Source organism: Diabrotica virgifera, chromosome 4 (assembly GCF_917563875.1).
Source record: "Diabrotica virgifera virgifera chromosome 4, PGI_DIABVI_V3a".
In the NCBI taxonomy this organism is placed as follows: Eukaryota; Metazoa; Arthropoda; class Insecta; order Coleoptera; family Chrysomelidae; genus Diabrotica; species Diabrotica virgifera.
The window spans coordinates 10,458,206-10,480,592 of record NC_065446.1 but is presented as its reverse complement, the minus strand read 5'-3'; the positions used below and the strand labels follow the sequence as shown (position 1 = coordinate 10,480,592).

Sequence of the window (22,387 nt, the reverse complement as noted above, 5' to 3'; positions counted from 1 at the left end):
TCTCACCTCTAGTACCATCCTTGGATTATAAGCTTTCATTTGACACCTCATTTATCATTCAAGCTGGTATAACGATGGAGGAGTTATATTCGCGGTCGGAGGGACCGACGTACAGACCGCCTAAGTTAAATATCTCACCTTTAGTACCATCCTTGGATTATCAACTTTCATTTGACACCTCATTTGTCATTCTACCTGGTATAATGACGGATGAGTTATATTCGCGGTCGGAGGGACCGACGCACAGACCGCCTAGGTCAAATATCTCACCTTTAGTACAATCCTAGGATTATCAGCTTTCATTTGACACCTCATTTGTCATTCTACCTGGTATAATGACGGAGAAGTTATATTCGCGGTCGTACGGACCGACGCACAGACCGCCTAGGTCAAATATCTCACCTTTAGTACCATCCTTGGATTATAAGCTTTCATTTGACACCTCATTTGTCATTCTACCTGGTATAATGATGGAGGAGTTATATTCGCGGTCGTACAGACCGACGGACAGACCGCCAAGGTCAAATATCTCACCTTTAGTACCATCCTTGGATTATCAGCTTTCATTTGACACCTCATTTGTCATTCTAGCTGCTATATTGCCGGAGGAGTTGTGGTTACGGACTGACGGACAGACGGACGCGGATAATACAAAGATTTCACATTTTTTCAAAATGGGTGAAAACAAAATGACCAGTTTTAATTAAACACATTTAATTTAAAGTGTACAAAACTATTTGGAATGTACATTTTATAGCTTAGCTTAGATAATATTTCTTTAGACAGGATAAATAAATATTTTAATTATTAGCATTGTACAACAGGCATTAGATTAATATCAGTAAAATGTAGTTCCTGTAATAAAACACATTTATTTCCATCTACAGATTTTTTAATTTATAAAAATAAAATTTATTGTTCTATATTTCTAATACATATTATATTAAAATCGCAATAAAGATGCACTAGAAATAAACAAACCAAGGCACGTTGAATGTTACAAGGAGCACTCCCAAATCATGATTTACAATGAATATACATTGTAAATCCCATATCGTGGTTTAAAAGTTTTATATTATATACATTGTAAATCATGATTCGGCAGTGCTGGTCGTAACATTCAACCTGTCTTGGCTTGTTTATTTCTAGTGCATCTTTATTGTGATTTTAGTATAGTTATTTATGTTTACACTCAGTAATTAACTTATTCAAAAAGATAGTTCAAACAAATTTTTCTAAGACACGAATTTATACATTACCGAAAGAATCAGGTGATATGGTAACTGTTTGCAAACCATTTTTCAAAAAATCTCTACAAGTTTCAGATGGAAGGCTCACCAGAGCTTTTAAACAAATTAAGAGGTGACGAATTAATCACTCCGCTACTGGATAAAAGAGGCAAGCATCCCCCTAAGAATAAGACAAGGGAAACGGATATTAAAGATAAAGAGGATATATAAAATATACATCCCACTATTGGCTGTGAGTTTCGACGGTAGCGCTCTCTCGCGGTTTGAAACTTGTACCTTTCTGATAAAATTGGTGTAGGTGAAATATACAAAAAGAGAAAAATAGATATTTATCTAGAAAAACAAAAATTATGAACTGAAATATTATTGTAACCTGATTACTGAACGAATACACAGAATTAATAGTAAAAGTAATTATGTTTTTTTATTTTATTCATTATAATTTTAATATTTAATATATAAATTCGTGCGACTGGACGACTGCTTACGCAAGAGGCTATTGAGAAAAAGAAGAAGTTTATGTGAAATATAGAAGTTACCTCTGTTTTTATTGGCTGTGGGTTTCGTCGGTAGCGCTCTCTCGCGATTTGAAACTTGTACTTTTCTGATAAAATTGTTCAAATTCAATACACAAAACTGCCACTAACAGCGCTGGCGAGAAAACTGTCAAATCCCCTCTACTTATCGGTTCACAGCGAATAGCTGTAACAAAAATCCTAATCGAGAGTATCTGTCACCTGATTTAAATATCTCAAAACTTTTTGATTTGTATGTGCAAAGTGAAGAACCAAAAGTGAAGGTATCCAAATTCGTATTTTCGAAAATATTTAATGAAGATTTTAATCTTCATTTTCGTTATCCTCTTACTGACACTTGCAAACGATGTGACGCTTATAACATGAAAATAAAAAGCTGTGTAGGTGTAGAAAAAAGCAGAATGGAAACAGAAAAAGAGTTGACTACGGAAGGCAGAAGTAGCTTGAAGTTGAGTAAAGGAAGATGCAGCCAAGGATAAAGATGTCGCAACAGTAATTACATTTGATTTGATGAAAACTTTAGCTACTCCTAGTATTTCTACGGGAGTGGCTTATTACAAGACAGCTGTGGATGTATTGTTTTGGCATCCACCATCTAACGACAGGTCAGATACACATGGCATGAAGGCATAGCCTCACATGGCCCACAAGAAATTGGTTCTTGCATTTTACACTACGGTCACTCATATTTGCCAATGTGACAGAGACTTTGGAATGATCGAAAAACAAAAACGATATTTTAAAGACATTTTTTCGCCAAACGATTGGGTGAAAGTTATTTCCAGTTCAAAAAAGAATAATAAATTTCAGGTACCTATTTAAAATGACCTCTGAAAATTTTAAGTGTACCTACTGGAGAACTAGAGAAGTTACTTACACACCGGAAAAAAAGGAGAGAAGATATAAAAGCAGAATGGCTTAAAATACAGTTAGTCCATGTGGTGAGACCGCTCCCGTCTGAAAAACATTTCTAATTCGGTTTCTCTGCGGATTCATATTCAAAAATGTCCCCTTTAAACAAATATGAAGGGTGCCGGACGGAATTTTTGGGCAGAAATTGTTTAAACAATTTTTTTAAACAAATACATAAGATCACCTTTTATTGCTCCAAAAAATATATTTTTAGGTTTTTTGGGTCATTCTAAACAAGAAAGGTATCTTGTGATTTTTCTCAAAAATTGACAGTTTTCGAGTTATAGGCGATTTAAAATCTAAAAAATGCGAAAATACGCATTTTAGAGGCTTAAAAACTCATATTTAAATTAGTATTTTTAAGGCTGCCAATAACTTGGATTAAAGTTTAAACATTCCTTTTCAAGATTCCGAAGAGTGATCGGGTCTAACTTCAATTTAGGCCGTAGTTTTTTAATTGTTAATTATGCGTGTCCATCCGGTTTTTTTTCCGGTGCTGCGCGCACTATTTTCAAAAATCTCCTTTTTTCCTCCAAAAAATATTTTTTCTAGATTCTTTCGGACATTCTAAATAAAATAAGTTTCTTGACATTTTTCTCAAGAGTTAATAGTTTTAAAGTTATAAGCGATTTAAAATCCGAAAAATGACAAAAAAACACATTTTCGTATTTTAAATCGCTTATAAAACTAGTAACTTTTGAGAAAAATGTCAAGAAACTTATTTTATTTAGAATGTCCCAAAGAATCTAGAAAAAATATTTTTCTGAGGAAAATAGATTTTTGAAATAGAGCGCGCCGCACCGGCCAAAAAATCGGATGGACATGCATAATTAACAATTAAAAAACTACGGTCTAAATTGAAGTTAGACCCGATCACTCTTCGGAATCGTGAAAAGGAATGTTTAAACTTTAATCCAAGTTATTGGCACCCTTAAAAATACTAATTTAAATATGAGTTTTTAAGCCTCGAAAATGCGTATTTTCGCATTTTTTAGATTTTATATCGCCTATAACTCGAAAACTGTCAATTTTTGAGAAAAATTACAAGATACCTTTCTTGTTTAGAATGACCCAAAAAACCTAAAAATACATTTTTTTGGAGCAATAAAAGGTGATCTTATGTATTTGTTTAAAAAATTGTTTAAACAATTTTTGCCCAAAAATTCCGTCCGGCACCCTTCAAATTTGTTTAAAGGGGACATTTTTAAATATCAATCCACAAAGAAACCGAATCAGAATTTTTTTCAGACGGGAGCGGTCTCACCACATGGACTAAGTGGTTAATGTCAGTAGAGCCCTTCAAAACTTATTTTAAATATTCTAATAACGAGAGTGTATTAGGTATTTAATTGTGTTGACGTCTCAAAAAAAGAACAGACGTCTTTCAGATAAAAAAAGAAGGACATCCTTGGACATTCTCTATCCTGCTGGAAGACCCATAGAGCAACTAAAATAATATAAAGACCTTCAGAGTCTCCTTCCTTCATTCCGCCGATCTATCATGGATTCTACACAAACCTGAAGACAAACGTGGAGGCAATAGATAATGATATTGGATCGGAAACAGATAAATAGGTGACCCAAGTGAAAGTTTTATGTTTTTTCGTACAAGCTCAATATTTGACATAGTGGCCCAACTGACTTTTTTTGTATAAGAAAAGATTTTTTTAAATATTTTGCTCATTCGACTCATATAATGTATAAGGTTCCAGGAATGTTTGTGTAAGTAAATAGAATAATACTGGTTAATTAAAAAGACTGATTTAATTTTTATCTCAATTCTTTAGTTGCCGATATCTCAAAACATTAATTTTACACTTAAGCCATTGTGCTTCTGAGTGACTCATTTGTCATTTAAAAAGATTTTATGAATATAAAATAGATGGATGAACATAAACATGGATAATTATTCGAATGCCTTTGAGCAAAGCATTCAAGTTTGAATTTTAATAAAATTAGAAAAAATAAAAATTTTTGCTCTATATTTGTACAATAAAATAAAAAAACATACTACAGGAATAATTGCTAATCTAATGAAAAAATTACATGCTATGTACTATATTGTACAGTTGAAACAAGGAATATAATATACCACCAATAAGAATAATCATCTGCATAAATTTCATCTTCGTTAAGTATAGTATAACATTCATTTTATTTGAAATCTCAGAAATGAGGCGTTTTCTTTTTAATTATGTGATATTTTCTATTAGACAGACAAACAATATAACAATGATCTTCGTAAACTATCGACAGTTTTTTGAAACCTTCTTTTGGTGTGTCGTTTAGGTCTATGTGAGAAGAAATATTCAATAATCCCATTATAGAGTTGGCGAACTTTTCATCATTTTCTAGATCTCCCGACGAAGATAATACTGCTCCTTCTTCGTTTAATACCATGTATCCTGTCTGGCCAGGTCGATCCATATCATTGGGATCTGGAAAAATATAAATAAAATATAATTACTGTTAAGATATAATACTAATACGAAAGCAACAATTACCATCAGAACCACAGGGAAGATATTGGGACTTAGGACTAAACATAGACTAAAAAACGCTGGACGGAAGGGCCGCCCGAGAACTTTATCGTACCGATCTATTATCGTTATGGTACTAGATACTGGCATTCTATAAAAGAAAAAAGTTACTCGTTATTTTGATGTTTTAGAAACACCTTCTGTCCTTGAAAGTATTTTATGGTTCTACGCATCATTAATTCCTGCATTCGAGAAAATGTTCGATGCCATATTTCGGGGACACACTATAGATGTATAGAATATTGCATAAATCAATAGAATATTATAGTCATACTTTCATTTCAAATTAGTTCATTTTTCTGAGAAATTAATAGTTTACAATATCTGCATTTCATTCTATTTCGATTACGCCAGTCAATGCGCAGAATTGCATATATTGCGCATATTATCTCCGAATTCTATCCTACTGCATGGATTTTAATGAAATTTTGGGAGTAGCCCAATCTCCTAATTCAAAGTCTATCTTATATACTATGGCGCTTTTATCATGGGGGAGGTTCCCACCACTTCTCAGGGGTGAAATGTTTTTCGAATTACATGGAGAAAAAGGAAGACTTTTAAGAAAATTTAAAAATTTATTCTATAATTTGATCACATTTTTTACCCGTTGTCCTAGGTGAACGACAAACGCGACAACGCGACACGACGCGACGCGACGCGAAAATATCAAGTAATGGTTGTATTTGTGTATGGCCTACGTTTTCGGGTTAATCAGTCTACGACAAGACGCGACGAAGTGCGAACTTGATTTGTTCGCGACGAGACACGACACAGTGTGACGCCCCATTGCTTTTTTCAATTCAAATTATGCTACGCAATAGTTTATTAAATAAATAAAAACTAATAATAACTATATAGTACCAGTGTTTTTTCATTAACGTACGTTAAAGTCAGTAACAGCCTCTCCTCAATAGAATTTGGTTTTTGAAAATTACTTATTGATAGTTATTGATAGCTCAGATATTAATACTGAGTTTAACAGCTGCAATGATATAATTGAAAGTGAATAAGCCACAATACTCTTTAAACCAACGTGGATTATTTCATTAATTTCCGATATAAATGATTAAACTCTCCAAATTTACTCGTTCTAAATATATGACATTTGTTGTCTTTCTTTTTCGTTTATGGAATTTTTTAGCTAAGTATTTAAAATATGAATTTTCTAGTAATACTGCCGTATACTTCCCCACACTTAAGAATATGAATGAATAATTGACATCGTCACGTTTGTCCTGGTTTGAGTGATGGAAAGCGACGCGATGCGACGCTACATAAGCCACACGTCGCGTGAATTACTGGTCGCATCGCATCGCAACGCATCGCATCGCGTCGCATCGTTTTCCGTCGCTCACCTAGGACAACGGGTTACAAAAACCATTCATTTTAAACCCGTTCAACTTTTTGAAAGTAGAAATAACACTATATTAAAAGGTATTGCAAAAGAAAAACAATGCATTTAAATTATGGTGGATGGGGAGTTAAATCTATATACTTTTCATTTTTCCTTAAAGTACATTAGTTGTATGTTTTTTTATGCACCATATCTCGCTTAGTTTGTATGTAACCGACATTTAACGGTGCTCGTTTTAAAGGCCTTTTCAAACACTACAAAAGGTGTTGGTAGCATTATACACCTAAAACCTACCGTTCCTCTGTTATTTCAAGTTGAATACACCAATTTGAGCATGCACCAAAAAACAAACTATTTTCACGTACCATATCTCTTTTTGTATTATAAATAGAACATTTACGAAGGAACGAATCTCTTTATTATTTATAATCTAAAAAATGTTTTAATTAGTGTTTTTAGTTCGATGCATAGTTTTTAAGGTATTCACAAGAAAACCGTCCGAAAAGGTGTCATTTTTCAATGAAAATGGCCAATTTTCAACTACGCATAACTCAAAAAGTATTAAGTTCTCAAAAAAAAAGTATAGACCAGTTTTTGCTTAGAAATAGGTTCTTTAGCCACTTCCGTGCTTATTTTGACCAACAAATTTTCCACCCCCTTGAAGAAGTGGGAACCGCCCCAAGATAAAAGCGCCATAGAATATAGGGTAGATTTTGTTTTTTAAACTCTTCCCTACTTACTGTGAGAATATCAAGTACATCAATGTAATAGGATGGAATTCAGAGCCAAATACCCTCATTGACTGCCCTACAATAATGCTCTGCTATGATCGCGTGAGAGAGGACACACATAAGATTATAGCAAAATTTCTATTTACCGTAACTTTTCGAGTTTTTGAGATACAGCAATGAATTTTATGTCATTGGAAAGGTATTTTGCATTCTTTCAAAATATGTAAAAACATACAGAGCGTATCTAAAAAGAATTTAGATTTTTATTCATTTCCGGTTCAACCGGAAGCCATATTTTTGGTAAAATTTATTGTGATATTAGATAATAAAGTACCATATATGTCTGCAAAATTTAAAATATTAGTTTCTATTAGGAAGGAAGTTACGGGCAATCGAATATTTTTTTATAAAAAATTCATAACTCCCCTCCTATGGGGAGATAAGAAATCTGACTAATGTCATTAAATTTAATGACAGGATATCAAAAATATATCAAAAAATAAAAAAATTCCTTGGAGCCATTTTTGAGAAAATCTAGTTCAAATTTATGTCAAATTTTGACCCCTTAAATATAGGCAACCCGTAACTTTTTCTGAAAAACGATAACGTCCTTCTTATAGCCCCATCTTTAGGCTATATAACGGCTTTTTCAAATTAAACTTATCTTAAACAAGTTTTTAGATAGGTAGGGAAATTTGTCGGGTGGGCGGTCGGCCATGTTGGCCGCCATTTTGAATTTGGAAATGTCAAATTCCGTATTTTTATTTACCTATCGATGAGCTTACTTTGAGTTGAATTTCATTCATTTCGGTCAAAATTTGCAAAAATGGGCCTTAAATAACCCCCCTATTTCGGCCCCCCTTTGAGAGGTTTTTTTTAAAAGCTTAGTTTCTCGACAAAATTCTCTTAAACTTACTCATACTGAATTTCATCAAAATCGGTCCGGTAGTTTTTGCTGGGCGGTGGCGACATACGTACGTACATACTTCCGACATGTTTTTTTATTTGCTTTTTAGATTCAGGGGGACTCAAAACGTCGAAAAAAAGTGAAATCTGAAATTTTTTTTTGCACGATCCTATAACTTTATCTATTATACTATACTACGTATATAGTACGATAAAGTAAAAATAACTAAACACAAGCACGAGACTTAAATTGTATTATGAGAACACCACCAGGACTGCAGCGCCTTCAACAAAAGCTTTACACCAAGCGAAAATTGAGAGATCTACCCAGTGGCGGCTCGTACCACTTTAGAAGGTAGTGCCAGAACTCGGACAGCCGCCAAAATTGTTAGTGACGGATTCACGATATTGTTAAAAAAGGTATACTGACAACAAAAACTAAAAAAAAAAATGCGCGGATACTTTTATTTTATGTATCTTAAGTTTATTGATCTGAGGTGCCAAGCAATTGTCCAACATTGATCAAAAGAGTTTCGTTAAATTAATTAATAATAAAAACCTCTTAACCTACTACCAGCATTTACTGCTGATAATGATGGTGCTTGAAAATTGTTATTACGATTTAGTCTCTATTTACCAATTTATAAAAATAATACTATTTCATTATTCACACACATGCAAAAATGTTTGTAATGTCACTTTTAAAGTTTACGATATATGAAGTTCATTCTTCTATTTTTTCGTTGCAAAGCTTTCAATGACTTTATAATTAAAATTATCAATACAATTTACAAAATGCTTTTCTGCAGATAGCATACCTAAAGCACTATGTTTTAACATCGAAAAACAGCGTTCTGCTTCAGATGTTGATATAGGAATGGTAACTAAAATACTTAAAAGTTTAATAGTTTCTTCAAATGTGCTTTTTAAACCTTCCCTCTACAATAAAACCGATAGCGAAACAGCCCCAGAGGTAATACTTAATTCGTCTCGCTAATACAGTACCTACTTATAATTCAGTTTTAAACCGAGTTTTGCTTAAAAATTAAAATTGTCTCCATGTTTCATTAAGAAATGATTCGAAAAACTGATGCTTATAAGCAGAAAACTTCTCCGACATAAATAAATTAGAAGCAACTAAATGTTCGGAGAAGGTAGACCTTTGAAAGATCTGGTACTTTAAATAATATGAACCTTTAAGTCGTTATCTAATTCGGTACTAAAATTGACCAGTACCTTAAATATGCCTCTATTTTCTGAATTTTCTTTTTCGTCGTGACCTCTTAAAGCTAACTCGAAAGCTCCACAACACCTTATAACATTTGTAAACCATCTAGCGAAAAACCACCAAAAAAATTTTTTAAGATACTAATCTTCATTGTCAGTTAATAAATTAAACTTAAGAAATAATCAAAATATTATCAAAATACCCGGGATCATGATGCACTAAAAGTTTAATTATAAATACAAAAACGTTTTAACTGAAAATATACATAATAAAAGCGACAAACCAGCACGTAAAGAAACTCAAAATAAATAGACCTTACATCATACCCTCGTGCCTGGCACAGAGATTCTAATTTTAAGGTATACTAATAGTCCAATGTAGCTCTTTCTCTGTCACTTACATAGAATGCTCGTAAAATCTTTCTCTCTTTACTCGTGCCGGTACTGACTTCGGCACGAAGGAGATTCTCCTGTCGAATCCCTCCGCTATCGGCAGGGATTGTATTGCGCCCATAGTTGCCATATTTTATATAATTTATTAAGATCAAAAGAAATACACACAAAAAAATTAACAGGAATTAAAAAGTTTTGAAGATAAAAAAGATGTTTCTGTATAGTTAGCAAGGTAGTGCCATGGCTCTATGGCACTACTTCACGGGCCGCCACTGGATCTACCAAAGGATAAGATACAGTTAAAATGCAATGCAGGTAGCATAGGGCAATGTATTTCTTACGAGAGAACGGCCGACCACGTTGCCAGTTTGCCCAGAGCGGCGCATCAGGACCGGATTTAAGAATCATATAGCACTGGAATATACGCGCACACAACAATTACAGCCTACGGTTGTATTCGCGGTGTGCAAGTACTTGGAAGGGAATTGAGAAGCGATCGTGCGCGAATAGCGGAGAAATATTGCAACTTTCTTAAATAATTCATATTGTCAATTGAAATTGTTAAATTGACGTAATTTCATATCTACTATCATTTAAGAAGAAAAATTATATGTTGCTCCACAATGTTGATATGATATGCAATTATTATATAAAGGTAAATTTAATCAATTGTATTTTGCTTGCAGTACTGCATTTTAATAACTAATTTTATTTACTACATACAATTGTTTACGTTTTAATAACATAACCTAAATCTTATTTTTCTTCTTATTATGTTTTTGGACTATGGCCTTGACAATTATCCAGTAACCAGGACTAATATAATTGGCCAATATAATTAAAAGTGCGAATAAAGTTGCATGTCTGCAACGTCTGGAAGGTCTTCGAAATTAGGAAATTTCTCTTTGCATTCTCTTATTTGATTTCTTGAAAAAAGTGTGTTTATTGTTCCGCATTTCGTACCAACCCTATATAAACCGTCAATTGTTTTATTTTGTATGCTACTCAAAATATTTCGAGCATTCTCTTTGTCTCTATCAAAGCTGAGGATAGGTATTGTTACAGTTTTTCTGATCGAAATTGGAGGACATTTTTTTCACTTAATTGTTTCATAGCATTAGCCTGGGCATGTACAAAAGATTTACATGCAAAATGTACTTATGCTAGTACAAAAGATTCTAATCTTTTGTACTAATTTCTCTTAGAGAAAGCTTAACGTCTGGATCATCTTCGAAATTAGGAAAATTCTCTTTGCATTCTCTAATTTGATTTCTTGAAGAAAGTGTGTTTATTGTTCCGTATTTCGTACCAACTCTATATAAACCGCCAATTATTGTTTTATCTTGTATGATATCCAAAATATTTCGAGCATCTCCTTGGCACGCGTTCGAGCATGCGTTGTGCACAGACAGAAAAGATTAAAATAAATAAAGGAAATGCGATTGAAGGTATTCATGCCCAGGTTAATGCTGTGAAACAATTAAGTGAAAAAAATGTCCTCCAATTTCGATGGGAAAAACTGTAACAATACCTATCCCCAGCTTTGATAGAGCCAAAGAGGATGCTCGAAATATTTTGAGTAGCATACAAAATAAAACAATTGACGGTTTATATAGAGTTGGTACGAAATACGGAACAATAAACACACTTTTTTCAAGAAATCAAATAAGAGAATGCAAAGAGAAATTTCCTAATTTCGAAGACGTTCCAGACGTTAAGCTGTCTCTAAGAGAAATTAGTACAAAAGATTCTAAATTTGAAGGACAAGGATTTATAAAATACCACTGCAATAAGAAGTGATCTTCAAAACCATGTAAGTGTAAAAGGTCTAACGTATTGCGCAACTCTAAATGTCATAATGCCTTAACATGTGAGAATAAACACTATTTTTTATTTTAATTACGATAATATAAAAATAATAAACACTACAATTAAAAAATGACGTTTTATTAAACCAAATCTAACAAATTACGACATTTTAATAGCTGATCGGGGTTTGACTAGTCAAACCCCGATTTCATAAAATTAAATTTCGACCTTTGCCTGACCAACTTAGTCTCTCCTAGGTTGACTAGTCAAAGGCCGAAACTCTAATTTATTTCGGGCTTTGACTAAGATCGTCAGTCAGACCTGAGGATTGCCTGGTCAAACCTAGGAGTGCCTGAAATTCGGGCTTTGACTATAACATGTATACTTATTAGACACTTATTATTCAATTGTGGCAATTTGCTATTAGTGTGTTGTTTACAATCTTTTTAATAAAATATATTTTGAGCCTTACACCTAAAGGTAGAAAGGCTTAGCACTAAGTAAGTAAGTAAGATATTTTGAATTTGAATTTGAACCCGATGGCCCAGCTCTGGAGACTGCACTGTTCTTAATTATCCAGCATACTACTCTGGCAATGACAGCCCTCACTCACAACATCGAAATGGAGTCGGAATTATACTTGCACCACATATTAGGCCAGCAGTAAAATCCTTCACCCCTTTCTCTGACAGAATGATGCTGCTTCGACTACACGGGAACCTGATTGATCTGAATATAATACAAATATACGCCCCAACTGCTGAGAAAGATGAGGCCACCATTGAGGAATTCTATAAACAGCTGAAAAGTTTAGTCAAAATGACCAATAAACATAAGATAAAAATCATAATGGTGTAATGATATGCCCACAGCTGGCGATCGGCCAGTCGACCGATGATCGAAGTAGTATCCATGTTGGCGCATCGCCTCTACATACCCCACTAGGCGAAACTAAAGAAGTGACACGGAGAGCATATTTAAGATGAGGAGGAGAATCATAGAATCAGTTATTCTTGACATGTTGAATTTAGACTACGAGTCTGAATATGTAGATAGGTTGATTCCATGTAGCGAGATTGTTATTGGATATATCGCACCTTGAAAACAAAAGTGACATTATCCCAAAATCTAGATATTTCAGTATGACCGTTTAAAGTTTTTCGAACAGTTCTGTAATGGATGTTGAACTAAAATAACCGAATTAAATACTACAATTAATGTTATTTAACAGTTTGATTAAAATGGTCTGGACTGTGGGTTTATTTCCAAAATGTAGGAGGTCTCAGAACTAAGCTAGACCATTTGTTTATGAATGTTTCCTATACTCACTACAGTATCATCATATTCAACGAGACCTGGTTGACATGTAACTATGCCGATGAAGAGCTGCAGTTGTTTGACCTCAACGTATATAGAACTGATCGCTCCAGTGAAACAAGTTCATTCTCAAGAGGTGGTGGAGTCCTTATTGCAGTTCATAAGGGCTTAAGCAGTAGATCTTTAAAAGTTAACGGGACAATCGAACAGCTTTTTGTCTTGGTGACCGAAGGTGCAAATCAGTTTATTATAGGAACAGCATATTTTCCACCTAAGTCTACATTGGACAAATATTCCATATTTTGTGAAACCCTGGAAAAAATAGCCGAAGATTATCCATCTGCACACTATTATCTGGCTGCTGACATCAATTTACCAAACTGCGAATGGTTTTCAAATGATATGTGCTCTTCAACAATTCCTCTGCCAGGTGCCACAGCTTCTGAAGTTGAAGCCCTGCAGGTTGTGACTGGTATGTGTGCATACCACAATTTGTTTCAGTCCAATACTATTGTGAATGCAACTGGTAATATTCTGGACTTGGTGTTGGTCGATGATGCTGATGTAACTGTGTCCAGAGCTAATGAAGCTCTTTTGAGGGAGGGTATGCATCACCCACCCCTGGAATTTGAGATAAAGATGACCAAAAGGCGCCCCAATGATGGTGGTTTGGTTAGTGACGGTTTTTATAGGGACTTCAAGTCAGCTGACTATGTGAAAATAACTGATTTTTTGTCACAGTTCTGTTGGGATAATTTATTTTTAGGAAAAACACTGAATCAAATTGTAAATATTTTCTATGATATAGTTTACTTAGCTATAGAATTATTCATCCCCCTAAAAAGGTATTCAAAACGTAGATTCCCTCCTTGGTTCTCTTTAGAGTTAAAGAACCGGATAGTTGAGAAAAAGAAAGCTCACAAAAAATATCTTTTATCTAAATCAGTTCTGGATTATCAGACTTTTTCACAGCTGAGGGCTAATTGTAAATTGTTAAAAGCTGAAAGCTACAGAAATCATATTTACTTAACAGAATTATCAATAAGAAATAATTTGAAGGGATTTTGGTCGTTTGTGAATTCACGGAGAGGAAAGCCCTCTATGCCCGCTGTGTTGAGGTATGGTGGTGTTGAATCCGGTCATGGACCAGATATTGTAAATCTTTTTGCAGAATATTTTTCTACAGTATATTCCACTCAAATATGTGTCATACCCAGTGACTCACCTACATTTGGTCTTACTAATCTGACTGGCTTCAACATAACTATATCTGATATTTATCTAAAATTATCAGAACTGGATGCGAATAAGGGTCCTGGTCCTGATGGATTGCCTCCTAGCTTTCTCAAGAACTGTTGTTTTATATTATCCAGACCTCTTTTTCACATCTTTAATCTATCCTTAAATACAGGTGAATTTCCAGAATGTTGGAAAAATAGTTATTTAACACCCATTTATAAAGCGGGAGATAATTCATTGGTGAATAATTACAGGCCCATTAGTATAATTAGTGTAATACCAAAGATATTTGAATGTTTTGTATGTGACTATCTTAAAGCTTCACTTGAAAAACAACTAGTAGACCAACAATTTGGATTTCGGAATAACAGATCAACCGAATGTAACACACTAGTATTTGTGGACTTCCTGAGGAAGGCATTGGAGAGGGGTTGTAGGGTACATGCACTATACACCGATTTCTCCAAGGCCTTTGATCGGGTCAACCATAATATTTTAATATTTAAACTTAAACAAATGGGTGTTAATGGTCCACTTCTTGAGTGGCTGAGAACATACTTGATTGACCGAGTTCAGATGGTGCGTATCAGGGATTTTGTTTCCAGTGAGATTAAGGTTCATTCAGGAGTACCTCAGGGTTCACATTTGGGGCCCCTGTTATTTAACATATTCATCAATGATATACACCACTGCTTCCGACACAGTTCACCTCTGCTTTTTGCAGATGATCTAAAGTTCTATACAATTATCAACAATACAGAAGACTGTATTAATCTTCAACATGATCTTGATCGGTTGAGTGAGTGGTGTATGTTGAATGCCATGGCCCTGAATGAATCTAAGTGTCATGCTATTTCTTTTGGACGATCGAGAGACCCAATAGAATATAATTATAATATACAGAATATTCCTGTTGACTGGGTTACTGAAATTCGTGACTTGGGAATTAATTTAGACTGTAAACTTTTATTTGAATCACATTATACATCAAAAATTTCCAAATCTTTACAAATGCTTGGTTTTATAAAAAGATGCACTAGAGACTTTCAGAATATTGATGCAATTAAATTACTATATTGTTCTTTAGTTAGACCTCATCTAGAGTATTGTTCTTGTGTTTGGTCTCCATCTTACAATATTTACATAACAAAAATCGAGACAGTCCAACACAAGTTCTTAAGGTACATAGCATATAAACTGGGTATACCTTTTGAGTTAAATCAGTTAAATTATTATCAAATTGAAACCCAATTGGGTATTCTCTCATTGCGTGACCGACGAGTAATTAAGGATGCAAGGATGCTCTATGGCATAATTAATTCAACAGTTTTGTGTCCTCAGCTACTTCAGCAGGTTGGTCTCCATGTACCTCTCCGCAGAACTCGATTAAATCAAACATTCTATGTTCCTATCCATAGAACCAACTATGCATATAACAACTTTTTATCTCGAGCACTAAGATGGGCAAACACTCAACCTGATCTAGATTTCTTTGCACCGAAGTCTGAATTCATCTCTGGCCTCAGACGTTTGTTTGTTTGAGTAGTTGTTGGATATTCATTATTGTGATATATGAATCTGATTTATGTGTTTAAGTTTGTGATATTTATATTTTATTGTATTATCGTTTTATTATTACTATTTTACTGTAGTTTTATTATTATTGACACATGTATTATGTATATTGGACTTATAAACTTGTAATCTTATTGGGCAGTGTCCCGTTGAAAATAAATAAATAAATAAATAAAAAAATACAGTTAGTTTCTCCTGAAGAAGGCAGGTTAATAATGTAACTACTAATTTAGAAAAAAATCTTTAAAAAAAATTCCTTATAGTGCCACTTTTGTTCTACATAAAAGTTCTGAGTATTAGAATAAAAAGTCAAGTTAATATTTACCTTAATGATAAAAAAAGAGAAAAATAAAACGAAATTGTTTCATATTAAAAAGAAAAATCGTTTATTTGGTAAAATTAAACAAACTATTAATAATACTTAATGAAACTTAACATTTTAAATTTACGTGAAAACCGACACTAAAGAAAAAATGTCACTTTTTTACTTACAACGACGTGCTTCTCCCTCAACAATCCGCCGGAAACCGACATGAAACCGATAGAGTGCCACTTTTTAAATTACCACTTTGACAAAACACCTAAAAGTAAAAAGTGACACTAGCGACTTCTAGGAGAAACTATGCGAGCTATTAGAACAGGAGTCTCTGCAATAGGAGCGTTTAGTCAAAAGTAATGCAGATATCGCTATAACTAAAAATTGATGTTTTCAGTATAGTGCCACTTTTGTTTTCAAGGTGCGATATTGTGTTGTGTATTGTATCGTTTTAATATTACTATTATGTTTTGATGACAGTAATAAATATAATGTTATTTTTCCTTTGCAGAAGATATAATTATATTTTATTTTATTTATTTTGAACTGTATATAAATATCTTAAATATATTTATTTGTTTTTAACCTGTGTTTTACACTGAGTCTGTCTCACTTAGAATTATTTTTTTTATTATTAGTTGGTTTGATTTAGAGCATGAGACATGACAGTTCAAATAAAACACTAGATGACTATAGAGAATGTAATGTCAACATAAATTTAAGTCCCTTTTTACATACAAATATTAATTTTGATTTCAACAGTTTATAAAAACAAAAGTAAGTAATTAATTTAACAAAAAATAAACCAGAACCAGCTGTTTCCTTCACATAAATATAAAAACTTGTTATTTTAGTCCCCTTTTTAGACCCATTTAACCCAAACTAAATTGTACCTTGTTCCTTCTTGTTTTCTCCCATAAAATAAAATAAAATCTGTTAGCGTCCTTTTTTTGCCTCAATAACAAACCATTTGCCTGGAGAAACACACTGCAATCTTCTAAATGTACTTCTATTATAACTTCTTCAAAGCCCCAGGATCGATAAACACATACAATTTTTGTACTACCGGAACACCCTAGCAAAAGAAAAAAACAATAAAAATAACTCAACTAACCTCTTAAAACTGAAAACCAATAAACTGACCAAAAATGACTTCAGCTTACCTTTAACATGCAAAAGGGTCCATTAAACAACTTTCAGCCTGGCCATTAACGAAAATCAAATTAATCTTTTGAGGTTTTTCCAAACAAAAATCTTCACGTGCCCCAAATTTCCAGCACACCAACGGAGACCTCAATAAAAGAATTCCCAGCACCTCTCACCAAAGGATTGAAAAAATACCATTTCAATTAAAGAAACTGGGAATCCAAATCGCCGACGAGGCTTTAAGTGCTTTTTCAAAAATCCCTATTGAAAAAAAGAATGAACGTTGTTGTTTTGCTACCAAGGCGTTCAAAAACAAAAAAAATCACCCTCATATCGCGCGTAAAGAAGTATAACTTCAAAAAACTCTACAACAAAAATCTTCTCTCACTAACTCATACATATACTTCCAAACATACAAACTATACATCCTCCAATGACAAAATAATCTGTAACTAAATAACCAACATTCGACAAACGTTACTTACCAAATTTTCAACCGTAATAAATAAAAGCTACCGATTTGTAACTACCCGTTACAAATTGGCACCCGAGCAAAAATGGGGCATTATACAAGTAAACGTCACAAATTGACAAGAGGCAAATACACAGACTCAGTAGCAGGTCCACGACATGCGTTGTGGATATATAGAACCCATTCAAAGATGATTAAGTTTCTTTGTTTTTAGATTCTTACAGAACCGAAAATGAACCAAACCGGGAATGATCCGAACCGAAAATAAACCGTCGCTGATGCAACAAGCAGGTAGGATGCAACCACCTGCTGTAAAAAAGCCTTGGCACACTGTCCAAATCGAGTTAAGGGGATCACGCCCAAGATCTACAGAAGGAAGCACCTTCTAGCCAGTCATCTGAGACCAATTCACGCATCACCGAAAAAGACTACACTGTTGATGGGACCACGACGTGTAAGAAAATACCTTCAACCGTCGAATATGAAGCCAGCAAGAAGAATGTGACCATCTGCTGTAGAAAAGCCTTGGCACACTGTCCCAAAAGATTTGAGGGATGTATCATAGCCTTCTGGGACTGTTCCGCAAAGAAAACCTGGTTCTGGAGCTCCTAAAAAATATCATCTAAGACTGACACCGTCATCAGACATGTAGTAATGTTGAACCCATTCATAACTGCCACAGAACCCAAAATTAAATAAGATTCAGATTCAGATTCAGATTCGTTTATTCATGTCAATAACACAAGTGTTTAACACATCATTATATATAATAAAACTAAGTTGATAAAATGTGTGTGCCGATAAAACTTAAAAAGGATTCCCGATACGATAAAGGGACTTATATAGTGCAATAGCCCTTTATCCCCCCTCGAACAAGTAAGTTCCCGTTTTAACTTAAAGGGCGTATTTTTAAAGATATAAGGGCTTTTCCTAGCAAGCTTGGCTAGCCTAGACCTGGCTCCTCCACCAAATTTTTAAATATTCCCAATTTTGCCCCTTCGCCAAACTTTTAAATATTCCGGTATTAACATCATTATCATCATTATATATAATAAAACTAAGTTGATAAAATGTGTGTGCCGATAAAACTTAAAAAGGATTCCCGATACGATAAAGGGACTTTATCGTAGCCCTTTATCCCCCCCTCGAACAAGTAAGTTCCCGTTTTAACTTAAAGGGCGTATTTTTAAAGATATAAGGGCTTTTCCAATTCCTCAACTTGAAAATTAAGTGAAGTAGTGGCGCCATCTGTTGTCGAGTAGTTGAACTCCATTCAGAACAACGATTATTTGAGTTGCGTTTCGAATGGCGCTGCGGGCAATTACAGCATGTGTAGCAATGACGCGAAATTTGAAATTCCAATTTCAACAAAGTCTTAAATTACATTTGTTTCTATAATAAAGTTATTAAATTTTGTGTATTTATACAGCATTAAGTAGCTTTTATTTTGGAGTTGAAGCGAGATAAGTTTAGTTATTCAAATTATTAATTATTAATTCTGAAAATATTTAAAAATTTAAGTTTTCAAATTTCGCGCCTTTACTACATTTCCAATTAAATTAGCTTTTAGTTTTACAATTAACAAAGCGCAAGGACAAACTTTAAAATATTGTGGCATTAACCTCAAAGAACCCTGCTTCTCTCACGGTCAGCTATATGTAGCTTGCTCAAGGGTAGGAAATCCGAAAAATCTATATATATACTCCAGACAATAAAATGAAAAACGTTGTTTATAAGCAAATAGTGTAAAAAATGAGCGAATGTTTTCAATAAATTTTTTTACTATTACGTCATAGTTTATTTTTTTATTGCAACTACCGCGTAATCTCATATCAACTCCCGGGCGAAGTCGGGTATTATAGCTAGTGTCAAATAAAATTACACAAAGATTTGGACGCAATACAAATTAAAAAGATGCACAATACGACTAAGAGTATTAATAACATTAAATACTAACATTAAAATCACATTAAATTTGATTACATTAACAATGGACACTGCTTAAAGTCATAAAATCCTAAAATTTAAATGCAAGAAATTCCTCATTACTATAAAAAACATTTTCTAACAAAATATCTTTAATTGTACTCTTAAATTGATTTAATGGAAGACACTTTAAACTATCTGGAAGTTTGTTGAAAAATTTAATAGCCCAGTATCCTGGCCCAGTTTGACACCTCCTCAATCTCCAGTAGGCTGGCATGAGATGGTGTTTATATCGGGTGTCATGTTGGTGTATGTTCTCATGGGTTTCAAAGTGCGCCCCTCGCCTCTTGATAAACATTAGGTTCTCAAGTATATATAGAGATGGAACAGTGAGAATTCTTAGGGACCTATATGCTTGCCTACAATCATCCCTATACCAAGGACCAGCAAGAACTCTAACTGCCTTACGCTGCCAACCAAAGACTGTCAACATTTCTGCTGAATGACCCCAGACTAAAATGGCATAGGCTAGATGAGACTGAAAAATTGCATGGTACGCTGTTATTAAGACTTTATGTGAAACATTAGATGCCAGATTCCTGAGTACAAACAGATTTTTTGCTAGCTTTTTACTTAGACTGTTGATATGTTCACCCCATTGAAGCTTGGGATCTAATAATACACCCAGAAATCTGACACTGCTCATACCATCATTTACATTCTGTGTGTCTCTGAGAGAAAAAACAACTCTGTTGGTTTTTGCTGCATTGAGCAGTAATCGGTTTACGCAAAACCATTCATTGGTCACTGACTGTGCAGACATAGAACCCTCAAGCGACCCCCCAAGTGTATCATTTGTAAAAGACACTGTGGTGTCATCGGCGAAGAGTGTGTACTTTGCATTTGTGTTAATGCTCGTAAGGTCATTAATATAAATTAGACAGAGAATGGGTCCCAGAACAGAGCCCTGGGGAACCCCAATATTAACAACACTCTTTCCCGATAACACCCCAGAGACCCTCACAACCTGTGTTCTGTTTTCTAAGTAAGATTGAACTAGTTTTACACTGTAAGGACTGAAGTTGTATTTTTTGGGTTTTTGCAAGAGCATTCCATGATCTACATAGTCAAATGCCTTGCTCAAGTCACAAAACAGAACAGTATTAAACTGCAACCTATGAAAGGAGTCTACAATATGTGAGACCAAGTCCAGTATGCCAAGTACTGTGGATTTGTCCTTTCTAAAACCGAACTGAGAGTCTGAGAAATAGTTATTATTTTCAAAAAATGTGGTTATTTGTACTGCCATAGCTTTTTCAACAATTTTAGAGATTATTGGAAGCAGCGAAACAGGTCTATAATTTTCTGGATTCTTAACGTCCCCTTTTTTATAAATTGGTGTAACAATTGCTTTTTTAAGGACTGATGGAAATTTATTTTCTTTAAAGCATAGATTTATTAGTTTAGTGAGTGGGCTTATAATAATATTTTTAATCATTTTAATAAGGTTAACATTAAATCCATATATATCATGGCTATTTTTATTCTTTAAGCTGTTTATTATATCCCTCGTTTGATTAAAGGTAATTTCAAGAAATGAAAAGGTGTTTGTATGATTGACATAATTAATTTTATTAATAAAGTCAATATTTAATTTTGGAATGTCTTTAACTATATTAGTGGCAATTTGGGAAAAATAATCATTGAACTGGTTTGGCGTGATCTTGTGATCTTCTAATGAAGACCCTTATAAATAACCTTATAAAGTATTAATTTGAAAAATTAAAATAATAATTATTCTGATTTATGCATTTTATTCACTTTGTACAGATTATTTTTGTTGGCACTATAATAATGGTACCTACATTTATATTTAAGGGTTAGTAATACAGTTTGTAACTAACTGTACTATGTACTATATTACTAACCCTTTTACAATGTATGGGCCATTCCACGAACATACGCCTGTTTTGGATTACTTCGACAACGAATATTTTACTGTGCAACATAAGAAGTACGAAAGTAAATGGCGCTAATAATTATTACAATAAACAACAATGTAATTTGAAATTTACTTTCGTTCTTATTTTGCACAGTAAAATATTCGTTGTTGAAGTAATCCAAAACAAGCGTATGTTCGTGGAATAGGGTATATAAATTTACCATTATTATAATTTTAGCTTTTTTCTGTTCCATATGTAATGTAGTGCTTACAGCATTATTCATTAGAGGGAACCTTCAATTATAGAAAACATTTTCCTTTATAGTTAAAATAAAAAAAGGAAAATTAAGTAAAACCACTGATCTTGTGAACCAAGTTTCATTAAAAGGCTTGCCTTTTGTTCATGCCTCACATTTTTACTAAGTAGGTAAAATTTCATTTAATTTTTTGTACTAATATACCTACTACAAAAAATAAGATATTTTGCAATATAAAACAGGTTCGGTCAATTGAAAAATAATAACTTACCAAACGAATACTTTCAGTCGAAACTACTTTTGTTAAATCAATCAGATATTTCTAATAACAAAAATAATTTATTTTTAAATGACATTTTTTTGACAATCAGCTGGGAAATATTTTTCAGCTTCACCACGTTCACCTTTTATTGTGGCATTTTCTGAAAAGTATGTGTTCCTAATAAAAATTTAATATAACAATATGCATTGTTATTTGTAGTTTATTGTATCGAAAAATTACCTCTTTATTCTGTTATATTATTAAAGTGATAATAGAA

At 33.5% G+C, this 22,387-nt stretch overlaps 3 protein-coding genes across 3 annotated transcripts in view; 2 read left to right on the top strand and 1 right to left on the bottom strand.

The window, feature by feature from the left end:
* LOC126882910 (uncharacterized) overlaps positions 1 to 22,387 on the top strand; it is a 121,235-nt gene that overhangs the window by 58,367 nt on the left and 40,481 nt on the right. The gene's annotated exons all lie outside the window — the stretch shown is intronic.
* On the bottom strand, positions 1,692 to 22,265 carry LOC126882914 (ragulator complex protein LAMTOR4 homolog). The gene is made up of 2 exons (XM_050647991.1): positions 22,120 to 22,265; positions 1,692 to 5,136 (listed from the first exon to the last, which is right to left on the bottom strand). The coding sequence occupies exon 2, from the start codon at positions 5,123 to 5,125 to the stop codon at positions 4,865 to 4,867; it is 261 nt and encodes an 86-aa protein (XP_050503948.1). The 5' UTR covers positions 5,126 to 5,136; positions 22,120 to 22,265; the 3' UTR covers positions 1,692 to 4,864.
* On the top strand, positions 12,967 to 17,991 carry LOC126883416 (uncharacterized). Its single transcript, XM_050648962.1, has 2 exons — positions 12,967 to 14,130; positions 17,938 to 17,991. Exons 1-2 carry the CDS (start codon positions 12,967 to 12,969, stop codon positions 17,989 to 17,991), a joined length of 1,218 nt encoding a protein of 405 aa, XP_050504919.1.